The sequence below is a fragment of the Aristolochia californica genome, unplaced genomic scaffold (assembly GCF_029961685.1).
Source record: "Aristolochia californica isolate CCGP_79_NKW_82.1479 unplaced genomic scaffold, dmAriCali1.0.hap1 SCAF_3, whole genome shotgun sequence".
In the NCBI taxonomy this organism is placed as follows: domain Eukaryota; kingdom Viridiplantae; phylum Streptophyta; class Magnoliopsida; order Piperales; family Aristolochiaceae; genus Aristolochia; species Aristolochia californica.
In genome coordinates this window covers 1,040,615-1,058,186 of record NW_027181992.1, presented here as the reverse complement: position 1 = coordinate 1,058,186, position 17,572 = coordinate 1,040,615, and the positions used below count along the sequence as shown (strand labels likewise).

The window sequence follows — 17,572 nt, the reverse complement described above, 5'->3', positions numbered from 1 at the left end:
GCCAGAAGAATGACAAAATATATAAATGTTGATCCCCCGGTACCTGTTACTGAAGATTGGGTGGCAGAAGATAATTTAGTAATGATCTCGTTGGTCAATAGTATGAAATCCAGATTTAGTGATCAGATTTTGAGTTGCAATACAGCTAAGACAATGTGAACTACATTGGCTTCCATTTTGTCTCAAGAAAGTAATTTATCAAAGATCTTGAGTTTATTAGTTGGGAAAGAGGTTCCCTAAGTTGACCAGTCATTTTGGGATAGGACCTTGGACCCAATTTAACATAGTATCAGAGCAGGTACTCATATGTGGGCCTGCACCTAAAACCTATCTACTTATAGAGCCACAAAAAGAGGGCCTACACCCTAAACTATCCATTTGTAGAGCCACAAAAGAGAGCCTACACCTAAAACTGCCTACTCTTAAATTATCCATTTGTAGAGCCACAAAAGAGGGTCTACACGTGAGGGGGAGTGTTAAGGAATAGTCCCACATGGAGTGAGTACAAAGATCTTGAGTTTATTAGTTGGGAAAGAGGTTTCCTAAGTTGACTAATCATTTTGGTAATAAGGCCTTGAACCCAATTTAACACTTCTGTAATGACTCCTCTCATTCTCAAGCAACTAATTTGAGATGCGGAGCACATTTACTGCTACAAAATCATGAAATTTTTTACTTAGTAGCAATATCCTTTATGAGTCGATTAGTTGATGGTTGAATTTCTGCGATATCATGGAACTTTTAGTCACCAACACCATCCTTTATCAATTGACTAGATGATGGTTGAGTTTGCTCTCTTTGTCCATGAGAACCATTTCGTTCCATTTAGGGAAACAAATTTTCACTGGAACAGTTCTACCTTTATAATAATTTTCTTAAATTTCTGATAGTGATAGTGATGTCCCTGACAGCTTACTTTTTAAATTTGTGCTAAGAATTACTCAATTTGCTGTTTGTTTAGATAAGCATAAGGATTTGAAATTGGTGGATGCACCTGTATCTGGTGGTGTTAAAAGGGCTGCAGATGGCACGCTTACAGTGAGTAATGAACTAATTTGTTCATTCCTTTGCTTTTCTATAAGTCTCTTCACTTTGAAATTTGTGCATATGCTCAAATTTTCGTCAACTTTAGATAATGGCTGCTGGCTCAGATGAAGCTCTTAAATGCACTGGTTCAGTTCTCTCAGGTAATGATCAAAGTGGTCTGACTGTTGTCATTTAAAAATATGATCTTCCATGTATTTTTCATATTCTTCAGAATACTTTACAAGTGCCTGACTTAATTCCTGCACATGAATAGCCCTAAGTGAGAATCTCTATGTCATCAAAGAAGGTTGTGGAGCAGGAAGGTAGTTGTTTGTCTATACATTCAATGGTTGCTTTTCTCTAAGAGTTGTTTGTTTGAAGGGACATATCTTGTCTTTAAAATTTTCAGCTGTATAAAGATGATCAATCAACTCCTTGCTGGGGTACATATTGCTGTATCTGCTGAAGCCATGGCATTTGGGGCTTGCTTGGGTCTAAATACAAGGACACTGTTTGATGTCATAAAAAACAGTCCGGGGACATCATGGTACTTCTGATCTACTTTTTCTTTGTACATTTCCATGATGTTTGGGCTGTATGCAGAATACTTCATAAAGTGGTTCATCTTGCCTTAACTGGGTTCTATTGTGGTGCAATAGGATGTTTGAAAATCGTGTTCCCCACATGCTAGATAATGATTATACACCATACTCTGCGCTTGATATCTTTGTGAAGGATCTGGTATGTGGTGCACATTGTCCTTTATTAGCTTTATGTTCTTTTTGAATTTTTAGTAGTCAAGAAATGTTGGCATGACAGGGTATTGTGTGTCACGAGAGCACATATCGGAAAATTCCACTCCATATATCTTCAATTGCTCACCAGCAGTTCCTGACAGGTGATATGAATTATGTGAACTTTACTCTTGTGAATATGTTTCTTTGATGTTCCTTTGTCATGTTTTCCTCGGGAGATGGTTACTCTATTATAGTTATGTTTCAATTTGCAATATTCGACAGCATAGAAAGTGAATATGCTAGCTTTTACACAAGATAAAACTTTTATTTTTTGGAAGTGGTGAGAATTTCATTGAGAAATGAGGAAAACAACAATTACAACAAAATTACAAAATTATCAAGGCTAGCAAATAAACCAGCCAAATAAGAAGAACAATAATAAGCCTACAAAAGGTAAGGAGTCGTCCTCTATAAAGATATTGAAGAAGGACCCACCTTCTAGCCTAAGAGTCCAATTTACAATTTGCACTGCACACAACATGAGACCACAAATTAATGGGCTTACACATCTGAAAAATCTCACCTAAAAAAACAAGTTAATGCCAAGGGGGCTCTCTGTTTGATGAAAACCGACTGATCATGATCATCTTTGAGCTTTCTCAAAAAAATTATCATTATTGGGGCAGTTACCAAAAATATGGTATGATCAGCATATGAGCAATTCAACAGTTCTTTTTTTTTTTGTGCTATTTTGTGCAATGCAAAATTAATTATGATTTAAATTATATCAAAATCTGTTTTCTGTTATTTTTGTCTCCCTCAAGACTTTTCTGAGTTTGATTATGTTTACCTGCTTCCTGTTCTTTATCTGATTAATATTTGACAAAATCATTATATGCCCATAGTAAGGTTGTTGTGCACCTCAGTCTTTTCTTGGCTTGACAGTTGTATTTATTGAAATTTTTGAGCAGGTTCTGCAGCTGGCTGGGGGCGATACGATGATGCTGCTGTAGTCAAGGTATGCGTGTTTATTCCTTTGAGTATTTATTCTATATGCAACCATTACTAAGGAATTTATAGTCAATACTCTGATACATCTGATCAAATTAGGAGAAATAATGATCAAGCAAAGCTGATGTGCATAAATGATAAACATTTTTTTCAATGTTGCAAAAGCTTTATTGCATTAATGAAATGTCATTCACAAAAAAACTGAAAAGGAAAATAAACCAAAAATGAGATAAAATCAATTAACAGGAGTTAAATTCACAACAAATTGTTGCAAACCATGCCCCTGGCTAGTTGATCTGCTACTGAATTTGATGAGGTGTGGAACAAACATCATGAACAAAGGACAGAAGTTGTACTTTGAAAGACATGGATTTGTCTGTGATTAGAGAAGAATTGTAAACATTCAAGCTGCTCGAGAAAGCGGGAGGTTTTTTAATTTTTTTTGTGTTAAGAAACCAAAAGGAAGAGAGGATACAAGCAGCAAGACAAAGACTGCAAAAGGGAAAAGAAGACTAAGCACACTAAAAGGGAGTGAATGAAGGCCACAATAAGATGTTTTTGCTCTTTTCCCTCCCTGCCAATGCTGTTAGCCATACTACTGGCTACTGTGAATCAGCCATAACTGCCAACGGGTCCTAGGTATTCTTGCACTAGTAATTACTACTAGCCTCACTTTCAAGGGGGCAGAAAAATTTGCCTTTTGAAAATCTTCTAACTTGAGAGTGAAGATTTAATCTTTGTGAAGTTGGGTCTAAGGCCTATCCCAAAATGACTAGCCAACTTAAGAAATTTTTTTTCCAACTAATAAACTCAAGGTCTTTGCACTCACTAATCCATGTGGGACTATTCCTTAACGCTCCCCCTCACATGTAGCCTTTTTTTTGTGACTCTACAAGTAGATAGTTTAGGTGTAAGCCTCTTTTGTGGCTCTACAAGTGGATAGTTTAGGTGTAGGCCCACATATGAGTACCTCCTCTAACACCATGTGAAGTTGGGTCCAAGGCCTATCCCAAAATGTAGTCAACTTAGGAAACCTCTTTCCCAACTAATAAACTCAAGATATTTGTACTTACTAATCCATGTGGGACTATTCCTTAACAATCTTCACCTATGTCAATGGTGCCAAGGGATAAGAGACTGATGCTCCCATCGTGCAATCTAAAAGGCACCACCACATCCCAAGGGTCCTGGATTTCTTTTTGGAGCTTCCAACTCCTAATTAAAGTACTTGAAATTCATCAAGGTGACAAACACAGGAAAAGATTTGGTGCATTGCATTATGAATGACTCCAATGGAAAAAGGCCTTGTTGGAGAAGGTTTTTGATTGTGTTCTTTCCATAGTCACTACTGAATGGCAACTAAGGGGTCTTGCTGTAAAAAATTCCCATTCAGAAGAAGCCAAACAAGTGAACTGAACCAAAAAATCTTTGAAGCTGAACAGGGATAATGTGGAATCTTTGTATGGAGTTCCACATCTTGAATCTGAAAAAATGACAAGAATGTGCATTCTGTTGCTCAATCTCCTTTTTTATGGGGGATATTAACTAGACGTGATAGGACTCTTTTGCATTTATTTAAAAAATTATTTGATGAACCCACAAGTCCTGATATAGTACCTACTTACATATATTCTCAAGTGCAATAATTAAAAAGTACTTAATATTTTAGATGCCACAAGTTGGGGAATAGATGCTGATCATTTCTAGCTTGCGACAAACATCCTAAAGTAACTTGGTTCTGAGAAGCTTAGTAAGGATATCAGCTAACTAATTTCCAGGTGATTTGGAGGCCGAATAGAAGAGCACTCACTTCAGCAGTATTTGAATCAGCAATACCCACCGGCCCTGCATAGGATAGAATAGGGTCTCCACTGTTGTCTCTGAAAACACCACCAACTCCAATCGGCCCAAGACAGCCTAAAGCACTGCCGTCAAAATTGTGTTTGGTGCAGTCATAAGGGGGAGGATCCTAGGTGGCCATAACCGGATTCCTAAAGGGGCCCGCCATGTGTGCAATCAAGGCCCAATTTTCTCAAAGGGAGACGCAATGTAACCAACTTGAGATAAGGCCCACTGCCTGAGAAGCTATATTATCCGGGTTGCTTGTTTCACTCGAGCTATATACACCATGGGACATGCGCAAGGCATGCCAAGAGAATTATCTTACCCAACATAGGAAGGCATATCTCTATAAACATCTCAACGGTTCCGAAAAGGTCCTGATGTAGCCCCGTTTGGAGACCAATCTTCAGAATTATCTTCATCCAGACTTGCCAAAAAAAGTCACAATGTAAGAGAACATGCTGAACTGTCTCGTCGCACACACCTCAAAGGGGACAAGTGCGATCGGGGGCTGTGTAACCTTTTTTATGGAGGTTTCAGAGGTTTCTTATTCCTGTATTTTGAGACTTCTTATTTGAAGGCTTCTTCACCATGATTTCCCAGTGGATAGGTGAGAGTAATGTAATTTTATGACTAGTGGGAATTTAGGCCTAAGCAATAGATTAGGATAAATTTTAAAAAAATTGGAAATGAATGTTTAGGAGATAGAATAGATTTTTCTTGTTGCAAGTACTTGTTATCTATCTGTTTCTTTTTCTTATTTTCATTTTTTTTTGGGTTTTATTCACATTTCTCCTTTGGTTGGTCTCCTTCCCCAGCATTCTATTGTTCAAATATGAAAAGAACCCGAAGTCTGTAGGCATTAGAGCAAGATCAAACTTCTTGAGCCAAAAAATGTAACTTTTCAAAGTAAAGCAATCGCAGCAACAAGGATGATCAAGAAAATGAAGACAAATATTTCATGTTTATATATAATGTGTTAGTTACTTCCTAGTCAATGTCCGGTTCTTTTTAATATGAGTCCAGATTGTCAACAACTACACACTCTTATTTGTTAGTTTGTTTATCACTATTGCTGCTCATCTATTCTAAGTCCCTCTTGTTGTCTTTTGTCAATGGTCATTTGTCGCTTCTCTAAGAAGATTCTTTAATATAATCATGCTGGCTAAAGAATGTTATTAGAATACAGCAAGTACATGACCAGTTTTGTAATGGCCAAGATGGATGGAGCCACTATAAAAAAAAATAAAAAAAAATGAAGAAGTTTTGGATTAGCAGTTATCATATTTGAAGAAAAAAACTCTTCCAACTTTTAGCAAAATTCTTGTTTCTGAATTTTTCTGCCTCTGCAACTTCTTGCCCAATCCTCTTCCCTAAGCACATGACCACTTGTCACTAGTATTCTGCATCATATCTGATCCTGTTGACACGTAGTTTTATGATTTTATTTTTTGATAGGTAGGTTTGACGCCAATTTATTCTTTTGTAGGTTTATGAGCAGTTCACAGGTGTCAAGGTTGAGGGAAAACTTTCAGCTCTTAATAAACAAGATCTATTGAATTCTCTTCCTCCTGAGTGGCCAGAAGACTCCATTGAAAACATCTGCAGATTGGAATCTCAGAATGGTTCCAATGTTTTGGTGGTATTAGATGATGACCCTACAGGAACTCAAACTGTCCATGATATTGATGTGTTAACTGAGTGGTACTCTTCACTGGTCTTCTTCCCTTGATCATTATGGCATATATCAGATTCCTTGAAGCAATTTGAAATGATATCTAATATGAGTTGCTAAGGTGATACTTTTTTATGATTTTTATACAGGAGTGTCGAATCCCTTGTTGAACAGTTCAGTAAGAGACCTAGATGTTTCTTCATTTTAACTAATTCTCGAGCTCTAAGTGCTGATAAGGTACTCTTCTACTGTTTTCTTTCCTAGTATCAAATGCGTCGTATGTCAACCCATTGGAGTATTCAGTGTAAACTGCATCCTTGAAAATCATACATATGGTCATAAACCTTTTAAAATTTTCCAGGCAATCTTGTTAACTCAAGAGATCTGTAGAAACATAGACATGGCAGCAAAGACAGTTGAAAATGTTGGCTACACAGTGGTGCTGAGAGGTGATTCAACACTGCGTGGTCATTTTCCAGAGGTTAGATATGTTGTATTTTACTTGTAGGTTACTCTATTCATTTACCTTTATCCTTGACTTATTCTTTATTCTTCCAGGAGGCAGACGCAGCTATTTCAATATTAGGCGAGATGGATGCATGGATCATTTGCCCTTTCTTTCTGCAAGGAGGTCGCTACACAGTTGATAACATACACTATGTTGCTGATGCTGATAAGTAAGCTTTATGCGTTTGACCTTGAATCTGTTATAATGGCTTGGATGCATGAAATGTACAGTTTTCTCACTGAGATTGGTCTCTTGGCTAGGCTTATTCCCGCGGGGGAGACAGAGTTCGCTAAAGATGCTTCTTTTGGCTATAAAACGTCAAACCTCTGTGAGGTACAATTGTTGCTTCACGAGAACTTTAAACTGTTTCTTGCTTATTCATAGTATTTTGTATATGTCATTACAAGCTTAATCATCTTTCCTTGTTAGTTATATGTGATTTATTGCTCATTAATTCATCCAGTGGGTAGAGGAGAAAACCAGAGGCAGAGTACCAGCCAGAAGTGTTGCTTCCATTTCCATTCAGTTGTTACGATCAGGAGGGCCTTCAGCTGTTTGTGAGCATCTCTGTGGCTTGCCAAAGGTACGTGTGGTTGTGGTTGTGGTTTTCAGAGTAATGTCCTAGGTTAAATCAAACAATCCTTCAAAGGTCTTTGTATTACAATCAAATAAGTTACTTGAAGAAGAATTCATGTTTACTTAATGCTAGCAGGGATCAGTATGTGTTGTTAATGCAGCTAGTGAAAGAGACATGGCAGTATTTGCTTCAGGGATGATAGAAGTAAGTCCCAGTGCATAATGTAAATGTGGCAGGAATTGTTTTGTTACTTTCTTTTTTTGAAACAATTAAACGACCAGTTTGGCTAAATCCATCAACAACTAAATTTGGCAGGCAGAAAGAAAGGGCAAACGTTTCTTATGCAGAACTGCTGCTAGTTTTGTATCTGCTCGAATTGGAATAAAGTCCCAGCCTCCAATTTCCCCAAGAGATTTAGGAATAAATAAACAAAGAAATGGTGGTCTCATAGTTGTGGGTTCATATGTTCCCAAAACCACAAAACAAGTTGAAGCACTAAAAACACAGCTAGGTGGCGTCCTGAAGTGCATAGAGGTGATGACGTAAACTTTTGTATTGGCAGATTTCTATTTCATATCTAGGTAAGTTTGTAATATGTTTTTTCCATTATTTGTTTTGATAGGTGTCTGTTGATAAAGTTGCCATGAAATCTTTGGAGGAGAGAGAGGAAGAAGTCACTCGAGTAGCTGAAATGGCAAATGTTTACCTTCGGGCACAAAAAGACACTCTTATAGTGACTACCCGCTTGCTGATAACAGGAAAATGTTAGTCTTCTTGTACAATGACTCTAGCCTTACTTTCAATTTCAGTGGTTTTGTTTTCATGTTGTCCTTTTTCCTAGCCTAGCTTTCTACTGATGCATTTATTTGATGATTTGTTAAAATAATGGTCTTCAAGTATTTTGGTCATTTCCCATTCTCATATGGATCTCGCTAAGTTACAACTGGCTAGACTTCAGATTAGGACTTTATTTTTCAATTTCTATCGAATTCTGACTTGTATTTATGAAGTTATAAGTGTATTTGTAATGAAGGGCAGAATTGTCCTTTCTTTGTAATTTTTACTTAAGTGAGATCATGAAAAGAGAGGGCTTGATTTCTGGGCTCTTTTTTTTTTTTAAATGATGCTGAATTTTATTATGAGAGCTCAAACAAGCAGATTATGCGAGGGGAAACCTTCCCAAACAATGAGAGAATTTTGGGCCCTCTTTAACACAACGTCCAATGCTGCTTCTTCCTCTCCCATTCTCCTTCCTTTCTCCCTTTCTTCTCCTTTAATCCATTATATATTGCAATTTTATATGGTATCAGAACAATAGAAGTCGATTTTGAGAGGTTCTTCTACACTTCTTAGGTTGTCTTCAAACAATCTCTCCACCGATAGGGTCAAGGTCAGACGTTTTCCTTTTTTTTCTTGCCATAACCATTTGGTTAATGGCTTTTGCTGCTAATTAAGTAGTTGTGTCGTCTTACTGCCCCTAGAGGGTTCTCCATTGGATTTTCTGCTCAATCAATGCCTGCATCACCTTCACTTTGCCTGTGTACTCTTGCCTGCCTACGTCAGCCATTGTTGTTGATGTTTTAAACTGAAATTTGTGGTGATTGATAGTAAAATTGGAAGTTGTTATTGTTATTGCTCATTGTGACTGTTGTTTTTGTGCCCTAATTTAGAAGTGTGGGGGGACCACTTGACATGCGCAGGGTGGAGTTTGTTTTCACTATTTTTTGGATTAGTATATCACCTTGGGTACATTTGTAGTGTATTTCGAAAGACTAAATGACTGGATCAAGCAAAGATGCTGCATTAATTAAGCCTTATGAGAGTTCAAATAGTAAATACTCTCATTCCATTCAGATTACTACAATAAAGTTGAATGGGACATATTACGTGAATTTGTCCAGATCTGTTCTCATGTTTTTAAAAGCAAAAAGGAAGGACAAATATATAAGGGATAATCTTCCTAATCCCATAACTAAAGATTGGGAGACTGAAGACTATCAAGTAATGGCTTGGTTGGTCAATAGCATGGAGTCAAGATTTAGTGATCAAATCTTGAGTTGTGGAACTTCAAAAGATATGTGGACTACACTAGCTTCGATCTTGTCTTGGGAGAGCAATTTGTCTAGAATATATGAATTGTATGCCCACTATTTTAACATACAAAGGGGTGTGGCAGATCAATCAGTAACTATTTCATAGAGATGAGGGGTGTTTTGCAGGAAATCAGTACTTTCGATTCTTTTACTATGAATACAAATGATATTCATAAGGAGAAAAATCAATTCAGGTGGCAAGGTTTCTAGATGGTTTTGGATTTGAGTATGATGCAATTCGGGCACAATTGTTAGTTGATGATGATGGATAACATAACTACTCTGAAACAAGCATTTAACCGTGTCATTCGGGTAGGAATAGTTGCAGGTAAAACGGAGAAGGATAGAATCACTGATGCAAGTGTTCTCAACCTCCAAATATCATTTACTAAGTCTGATATCTGAGGTCGTAGGGGCAACAATAGAGGTTGTGGTAGAGAATCTGCTCAAGGTTGTGGACGTAGTGATAGAGGGATAGAAAGTGCATTCAATGTGGCTGAATGAACCATGTTTTTTATAAATGTTAGGAAAAGTGTGGAAAACCGGCATGGGCAAACTCCATTATTAAAAGCAGAGACAATGTTTCATATAGTTGTCTACAAGAAGAAATTCAGCAACTACTCCAGAGGTTTGGTCAATTAACCTTCACACTTGCCACCACTACTACTACCACTGAGCCCGATTCCTCCTCAGCAAGTACCACAATAGCGAGCACAACTATGCTAGCACTGAATGTATCCTATCCTCCCTCTTGAATCACTGATTTAGGGGTGTCTACACGTATGTCAGATATGTATTTTTTGTTTCAATCTATCACTCCTTAGTCCTATCATAATATTACTTTAGCCGATGGGTCTTCCTCCCTGATTCAGGGGAAAGGTACTGTGCAGAATACACCTCAGATATCTTTGAATTATGTTCTATTTTTTCCAAAATTGTCTGTCAATCTTTTGTTGGTTAATCATATCATTAAATCTCTAAATTGTTTTATAATTTTCTCTGCTAATTTTTATGACTTTCAAGACTTGTAGACGAAGAGGACGATTAATTCTGAGCATGAGAAAAGAGAGCTCTACTTGTTGGATGATGTATCAATTCCAAAGGTTGTGGCTATTACAACTAAAGATTCTCAATACCTATGGCACTTGCATTTGAAACATCCATCACCGCTTAAACTTCGTCATTCCTTTCCATCTTTGATTGTTGATCTTACCTTTGTTTGTAAGTTGTGTCAACTAGGGGGACATTGTCGAGCTACTTCCCTACTAGTTCGAGTCATAGTTCTCGAGTTGTTGAATTAATCCACTTAGATGTATAGGGCCCATGTCAAGTCCTTAGACCTTTTGGTTTTAAGTATTTGTTTCATTTATTGATGATTTTAGCAAAGTCACTTGGGTGTATCTCTTGTGAGAGAAATCCGAAGTCTTTGATGTATTTGTGAAAATTTTCAGTAAAATAAAAAATCAATTTGGGCCCAATGTACGTATTTTTCATACCGATAATGGCCTTAAATTTCTCAATACAAGTTTACTTCCTTTTGTGCTTTACATGGCATTACTCATCAGACTTTGGATCCAGCCTAAACTTTTGGACTGATTGATGGATTGGTGATGATGACCCCCTTATCTCTTCTTTTCCACCGCTTTTGTAGCTCACTACTTGTCGTGATCTTTCTGTCATCGATGCTTGAGTCAACGGTTCTTGGGATCTTCACCTGAGACGCGACCTCATCGATGAGGAAGCTATCTCTATTTGTGGTTTGGTTGATGGCTTTTGCTCAACCATGTTCGGAATCATGTGGCTGACCGAATTATTTGGCTCACTAAGGATAGTGGGCAGTTTTCTGTTTCCTTGGCATACAAATTTCTCATGGGCTGGACTAGGACTTCTGACACTCATCCGGCTGCTACCGCTTGGCATCTCATGGCCTCCCACAAGGTGATTCTTCCTTTGGAGCACTTGCTTCAATAAAATCCTCACCACCGATACTCCTTTGTTGTGGAAACACCTCTCCTGATCCTTTTTGCCCCTTTTGTGGTTTGGAAGATGAAACTATTAGTCATCTACTCCTCCATTGCTCCTTTGTTTAGCAGGTTTGGACTACTCTCCTCAGCATTTTGGCATTCAGTTTTCCTTCCCCATGATCTTGGTGTTATGTGTCATCTTCCCTTTGGGGCTCGCCTCCCCAAATTGGTATGCTTCTCCTCTCTGCTTGTGTGGCCCACATCCCTTGGTGCCCTTAGAAGGAAAGGAATTCTTGAAGGTTTAACTGTCTCCAACATAGTCGTTGAAGTCTCTTGCATTGCCACTAACCTCATCTCGGCTTGGATGCACACTAGGAAGGAATTCGACTGTTTGACGAGTGTCCCCTTTTGCACTAGTTGACGTGTGATCGCTCAAATGTCCGCGCCTCCTCCCCTACACACCCCCCCCCCCCCCCCCCCCCCCCCTCCCTGGGGTAACCTGTCGGGCTCCTCCTCCGACCGGTCATCTCAAGCTCAATTTTGATGGAAGCGCGTTTGGTAACTGGGGGATTTGGTGGTGTGATATTCGATTCTAAGGGCACCTCTCTCATCTCCTATTCCAGACCTCTTGGCATTGCGGACTCAACCACAAATTGAGCTCTTTGGTTTCCTTCATGGCCTCCACATCTTCCACGAGCATTTTAGCGGCCCGCTCATTGTGGAAGGTGACTCCAAGGTGGTTACTGGTGGGTGCTCATCCTCGACTTTCCCACTCTAGCGTCATTGGCTCTTGTTTCTTGACATTTTAGATCTTGTATCTACTATTCTGTGTATTTGGTTCCAATGTTATTAGATCAACAAATGTGGTTGTTGATATTTGTGCAAAATTGGGTCCCTCTATGCAATCTATTGTTGTAAGGGGAGGCCTCCCTTGATGTAATTTCTTGTTTTTTGCAATAAAATCATAACTCTTTCAAAAAAAAATGTGTTTGAAACATTCTCTCGTGTTTTGCTTCATTCGGGTCTTTATGGCTGTTAACAAAGGATGGTAATTGTTTTAACTGGATGTTAAAAATGCCTTCTTATATAGTGCTTTAAAGGACGAAGTTTATATGGACCAACCTCCTAAATATGTTACTTAAGGAGAGACAAGGAAAATATGCCTGTTAAAGAAGACTATTTATGGACATAAGCAAAGTCCCAAAGCTAGGTTTGAGAAATTCACCAATGTGGTGATGCAGTTTAGTTTTTATAGGAGCCATTACAGGGAAAGTATGCCCGTTCAAGAAGGTTATTTATGGACTTAAGTAAAGTCTCAAGGCGTGGTTTGAAAAATTCAGCAGTGTGGTGATGTAGTTTAGCCATTCTGATCATTCTATATTTTTATTAAAAAGAAAGACTGGGATTGTTGTTTTGGTTGTGTATGTGGATGACATTTGTTTTGTCAAGGAGTGATCTTGAAGGAATTGAGCAAGTAAAAACATATTTGGCCACACATTTTCAAACAAAGGATTTAGGACAGTTGAAATATTTCCTTAGTATCAAGGTAGCTAGAAGTAAGCCAGGTGTTGTTTTATCTCAGAGAAAGTACATCTTAGATATGCTGCAGGAGTATAGTTTCTTGGGTGCATGAGTAGTGGATACTCCAATAGCAATCATTGTTGGTCTTCATAATTCTCAAAGTCCTATACTTAAGGATAAGACATATAGTATAGACGTCTAGTGGGTAAGTTGATTTATGATACTGTTACCATGCCGATGTATTGTTTGTAGTGGGAGTGGTGAGTCGATTCATAAAAAACCTAAGCAAAATACACTTAGAAACTGCTCAGAGGATTCTCAAGTATTTGAAAGGTGCTCCTGAGAAAAATCTTTTGTATACTCGTCATAAGAGGATTGATGTGTTGAGATATTCTGATGTAGACTATGTTGGGTGTAAGATGGATAGGAGGTCCACCACTGGGTACTGTTGTTTTGTTAGGGGTAACTTAGGAAGTTGGAAGAGTAAGAAATAAGTTGTAGTAGCTAAATCTAACACTGAGGCAGAGTATAGGGCGATGATTCACATAGTTAGTGAGCTTTTGTGGGAGGGTGTAATCTGTTTTTTTTTTAGTTTGGATTTCACATTTCAAAGCCTATAGTTATGATGTGTGACAATCAAGCTGCCATATTCATAGCCAATAAACACATAGAGGTCGATTACCATTTCATTAGATATGCTATTATGCAAGGGAAGGTTGTTACTCCATATGTGAAGTCCTTCGACCAACTTGGTGATGTGTTCACAAAACCCCTTAGAAAGCATGAAAATTTGGTGTTTTGCAATAAGTTGAGTCTATTTGACATTGACTCTCCAACTTGAGGGGGAGTGTCAAAATACTGGAATAGGGGTATTTTGGTTATTTCACGTTCTCATATGGATCTCATTAAGCTAAAGCAAGCTAGATTTCGTATTAGGACTTTATTTTTCAATTTTCATTGAATTCTGACTCGTATTTATTAAGTTATAAGTGTGTTTGTAATGAAGGGCAGAACTGTCCTTTCTTTGTAATTTTTACTCAAGTGAGAGAGGGCTTGATTTCCAAGTCCTCAACTAACACAGATTCCAGTGCTGTTTTTTCCTCTCTTGTCTCCTTCCTTTCTCCCTTTCTTCTCCTTTAATCCATTCTATTTTGCAATTTTACATGATTGAACATGTTTGATGTTAATTCCAACTTTTTTTTAGTGATTTAGTTCCAATTTCAAATTCATTTTTTAATTTATTCTATTCCCGTTTTTCCCACATGAATATAAGGGCAAGGAGGATGGACTTGCTTTACTATATTTTTCAAAAAGAGCTATTATAAGATATATAAGGTGGCTGTAAAAGCTGCCTGCTTCTCCAGCATGGCGAAGATCAGTGTGCTGTTGAATTGTATCCTTTAGGATTCTGTATGAGATAAAAAAGCTGCCGGTTTCACCCTAGGAAAGGCTCAATCATATGATGTACTTATTGTAATTTTGCAACTCCAGGTTCCTGAATAAAGAACTCCATATGCTGACATAAGTGGCTAACTTCTGCTTTTATTTATATCAAAGTCTCAACTATTTAAGAGTTACTATCAATTTTATCTGTCTAGAGAGGAGAACTCAATTTTGCATTGTCACTAATACTTCTTTTTCAATCTACAGCTCCTGCTGAGAGCTTAGAAATTAATTTTAAAGCAAGTTCAGCATTGGTGGATATTGTTCGTCGGATAAAGACCAGGCCTCGTTACATCCTTGCTAAGGTGCTTATTTATCTGATATTATTCTCATTAGACTGGAAGTTCTTCTCTATCATTTTCAATCGCATGGTGGAAGCAAGTAATAAATGTCTCATATCATCGGCATTCTCTTTGTGAATTTTTACTAGTCAACCTCCAATCTATTTGTTTTTGAAGACCAAAGCAACCATCAACGCCTCAAATCTATTTTTTTCAGGGTGGCATTACCTCATCAGATATTGCTACAAAAGCTCTTGAAGCAAAGCGTGCGAAAGTAGTTGGGCAAGCTTTGGCTGGTGTTCCACTGTGGCAGCTGGGTCCTGAGAGTAAACATCCAAGTGTTCCCTATATAGTTTTCCCAGGTGATAGTTCGTTCTATTCATTTTGTCGATGCTAAGAGTTATAGCAGTTAGAGAATTAGAATCTTTTCAGATTTCTTTCCAATTTCTATTTCTTTCTTTTATACGGGGATACTGTTTAAAGTAAAAAACCAAATCATAAAATAAATTAAATGCATTCTTATCATGGCTGAGAGAGGAGTTTCCTGGCAACACATTGCTGCAGGGAATTTGCCTCACCTGAACTGTTATAGCCTTGATGCCCAGTATACTGTACTTTCTTTTGTTTTATTTTCTTTTGATTTCCTTGTACATAACAAGCCTTAGGGGGCAACTCATAATTTTTCTTCCCTCTTTATAATATGTTTCTACTGGAGCAAGAAAAAAGAGTTCTGAAAATTATCAAGAAGCAACTAATGAAAAATGGTGATATTCTAAAAGAATGGCAGGTCTCTAGAATGAGGAAAATTGTAATAAATATAAAGTTATTCTGATAGCGTTACAGTTTTTTCTTTTAAACACAATATATGGAGCAATATGTTTACGAATATGCAAAACTTGTTTCTGTCTAGGAAATGTTGGTGACAATGATGCAGTAGCCAATGTTGTGAAACGATGGGCTTGTCCTCCCAGGCTCGCTTCTACAAAGGATCTCCTCCTTGTAAGATTCTTTTATAAGAATGACAGTAGAAATGCCCTTCTGTTATGTATAACCTCAAAGATCTGCCAATCCTATGTCAACATCTGTAACTTCTATGTTCTTTAGAATGCTGAAAGTGGCCAGTATGCTGTTGGTGCGTTCAATGTGTATAACCTTGAGGGAGTTGAAGCAGTTGTTGCTGCTGCAGAAGAAGAAAGAAGTTCCGCCATTTTGCAGGTCAGACCTAAGAAATGTCCTTCAGACTAGTTTTTTCACGTTCTTGGATCATTAAATGTTAGAACATGCCGTTGCTAGAAGTGTTAAGGAATAGTCCCACATGGATTAATGAGTACAAAAATCTTGAGTTTATTAGTTGATAAAAGAGGGCATACACCTAAATTATCTACTTGTAGAGCCACAAAAGAGGGTTTACCACCCTAAACTATCCACTTGTAAAGCCAACTAAACATGGTATCAGAGCAAGTACTCATATGTGGGCCTACACCTAAACTATCTATCTAGCCACAAAAAGAAGGCCTACACCTAAACTATCCACTAGTAGAGCCACAAAAAGAGGGCCTACACCTAAAAATATTCATTTGTAGAGCCACAAAATAGGGCTATCCGTGAGGGGGAGTGTTAAGGAATAGTCCCACGTAGATTAATGAGTACAAAAATCTTGAGTTTATTAGTTAGGAAAGAAGTTTCCTAAGTAGGCTAGTCATTTTGGGATGGGCCTTGGACCCAACTTTACAAGAAGAATAACATGTTTCCTATTTTTCTAGTTAAATGAATAGCTTGTAACATGTTGTCAAGAAATCATCTGAGAAATCAGTGAGCTGTTGACTTTATTGCATGGAACGGTATGTTTTATTACAATTCTCTACCTTAAGAAAGAGAAATGGTCACTTTCCATATTCCGTGTAAGAACCCAGGAGGCTGTTGGAGATGCCATTGAGGTATTGGGTGGAATATGACCATATCTTCTTTAATAAGAAGAAATTGTACTACATACACGATTTTAAAGTTCAAAACACTTGGAAAAATGGTGCTGAAACATCTATGCAATCATTCAGTCACTGAAGATATTAAGAGGCATATTTAAAAATCCTAGAGAACATGAAACTTGTGAAGAGAGATAGAAAGCCAGGCATCAAACCATAACCAGAGTTCTTGGTATCCCAGCTCCAATTTCAATTCATCACTGTAGGATCTGAATGTGGCTGGTTTTACCTGGACAAAGGTGACTGGAGACTGGAGTGATGTCTGTAAGGTCATTTATGTGGCTAGTTTCAGGTCGATGCACAGGTGATGTTCAGTAACATCATGCTGGTGGTTTGTTCAGCCTTAAAAAGTTCCTAAGAACTTGATATTAGGTGCATGATAGCATTAACATTGTATCAGTTAATGCAGTCCTACCTTGATTTGGATGTCCTATATTCTACTAAAACTTTATAATAAATCCTTTCAAGATGGTGAAGGGTTTATTCAGTTTGTTTTTCATTGGTCAATATGTTTGAGAATTATTTAACGCCATCTACATTTTCTTCCTACACAAAGTACAAAGCATGTACTTTATTCTGCCAATAGTTTAGCAGATCTACTTGCCAAGCAAGGGGGCTACCGGACAGGACCTTGCTATTGGGAATTCCCTTCCTTTGTAGCCTTGGGGTTGAGGCGTTCCCTCTACTTTCATGTAATCTTATCTTTTCGAGTAATAAGAGGAAAAGAAAGCACAAAGTTTAATTTACAGCTCCCTGAGATTACAATGTCTGTGGTGAATTGAGCAAAATCAGACCCATATTTTATCAATGATTCCCTCTTGAATGAGTGTCTAACCTTATACAGTTTGCTTATACACCCTAGCATCTCTTTCTATGGGTTCAAGCTGGCTATCCTTTGCAGAACCAAATGAA

The 17,572-nt window shown here is 37.8% G+C and overlaps 1 protein-coding gene across 2 annotated transcripts in view; it reads left to right on the top strand.

Moving 5' to 3' along the window:
• Positions 1 to 17,572, top strand: part of LOC137960627 (uncharacterized) — a 31,589-nt gene that overhangs the window by 9,414 nt on the left and 4,603 nt on the right. For both annotated transcript variants that reach the window (XM_068808290.1, XM_068808291.1), the window contains 20 exons: positions 962 to 1,038; positions 1,133 to 1,187; positions 1,301 to 1,349; positions 1,436 to 1,573; positions 1,686 to 1,767; positions 1,846 to 1,924; positions 2,735 to 2,781; positions 6,106 to 6,320; positions 6,441 to 6,528; positions 6,653 to 6,772; positions 6,850 to 6,968; positions 7,060 to 7,132; positions 7,263 to 7,382; positions 7,512 to 7,580; positions 7,692 to 7,910; positions 7,999 to 8,140; positions 14,605 to 14,702; positions 14,896 to 15,040; positions 15,589 to 15,677; positions 15,783 to 15,893. In XM_068808290.1, the coding sequence (XP_068664391.1) occupies positions 962 to 1,038; positions 1,133 to 1,187; positions 1,301 to 1,349; positions 1,436 to 1,573; positions 1,686 to 1,767; positions 1,846 to 1,924; positions 2,735 to 2,781; positions 6,106 to 6,320; positions 6,441 to 6,528; positions 6,653 to 6,772; positions 6,850 to 6,968; positions 7,060 to 7,132; positions 7,263 to 7,382; positions 7,512 to 7,580; positions 7,692 to 7,910; positions 7,999 to 8,140; positions 14,605 to 14,702; positions 14,896 to 15,040; positions 15,589 to 15,677; positions 15,783 to 15,893 (2,135 nt within the window). The remainder of the gene's footprint in view (positions 1 to 961; positions 1,039 to 1,132; positions 1,188 to 1,300; positions 1,350 to 1,435; positions 1,574 to 1,685; positions 1,768 to 1,845; positions 1,925 to 2,734; positions 2,782 to 6,105; positions 6,321 to 6,440; positions 6,529 to 6,652; positions 6,773 to 6,849; positions 6,969 to 7,059; positions 7,133 to 7,262; positions 7,383 to 7,511; positions 7,581 to 7,691; positions 7,911 to 7,998; positions 8,141 to 14,604; positions 14,703 to 14,895; positions 15,041 to 15,588; positions 15,678 to 15,782; positions 15,894 to 17,572) is intronic.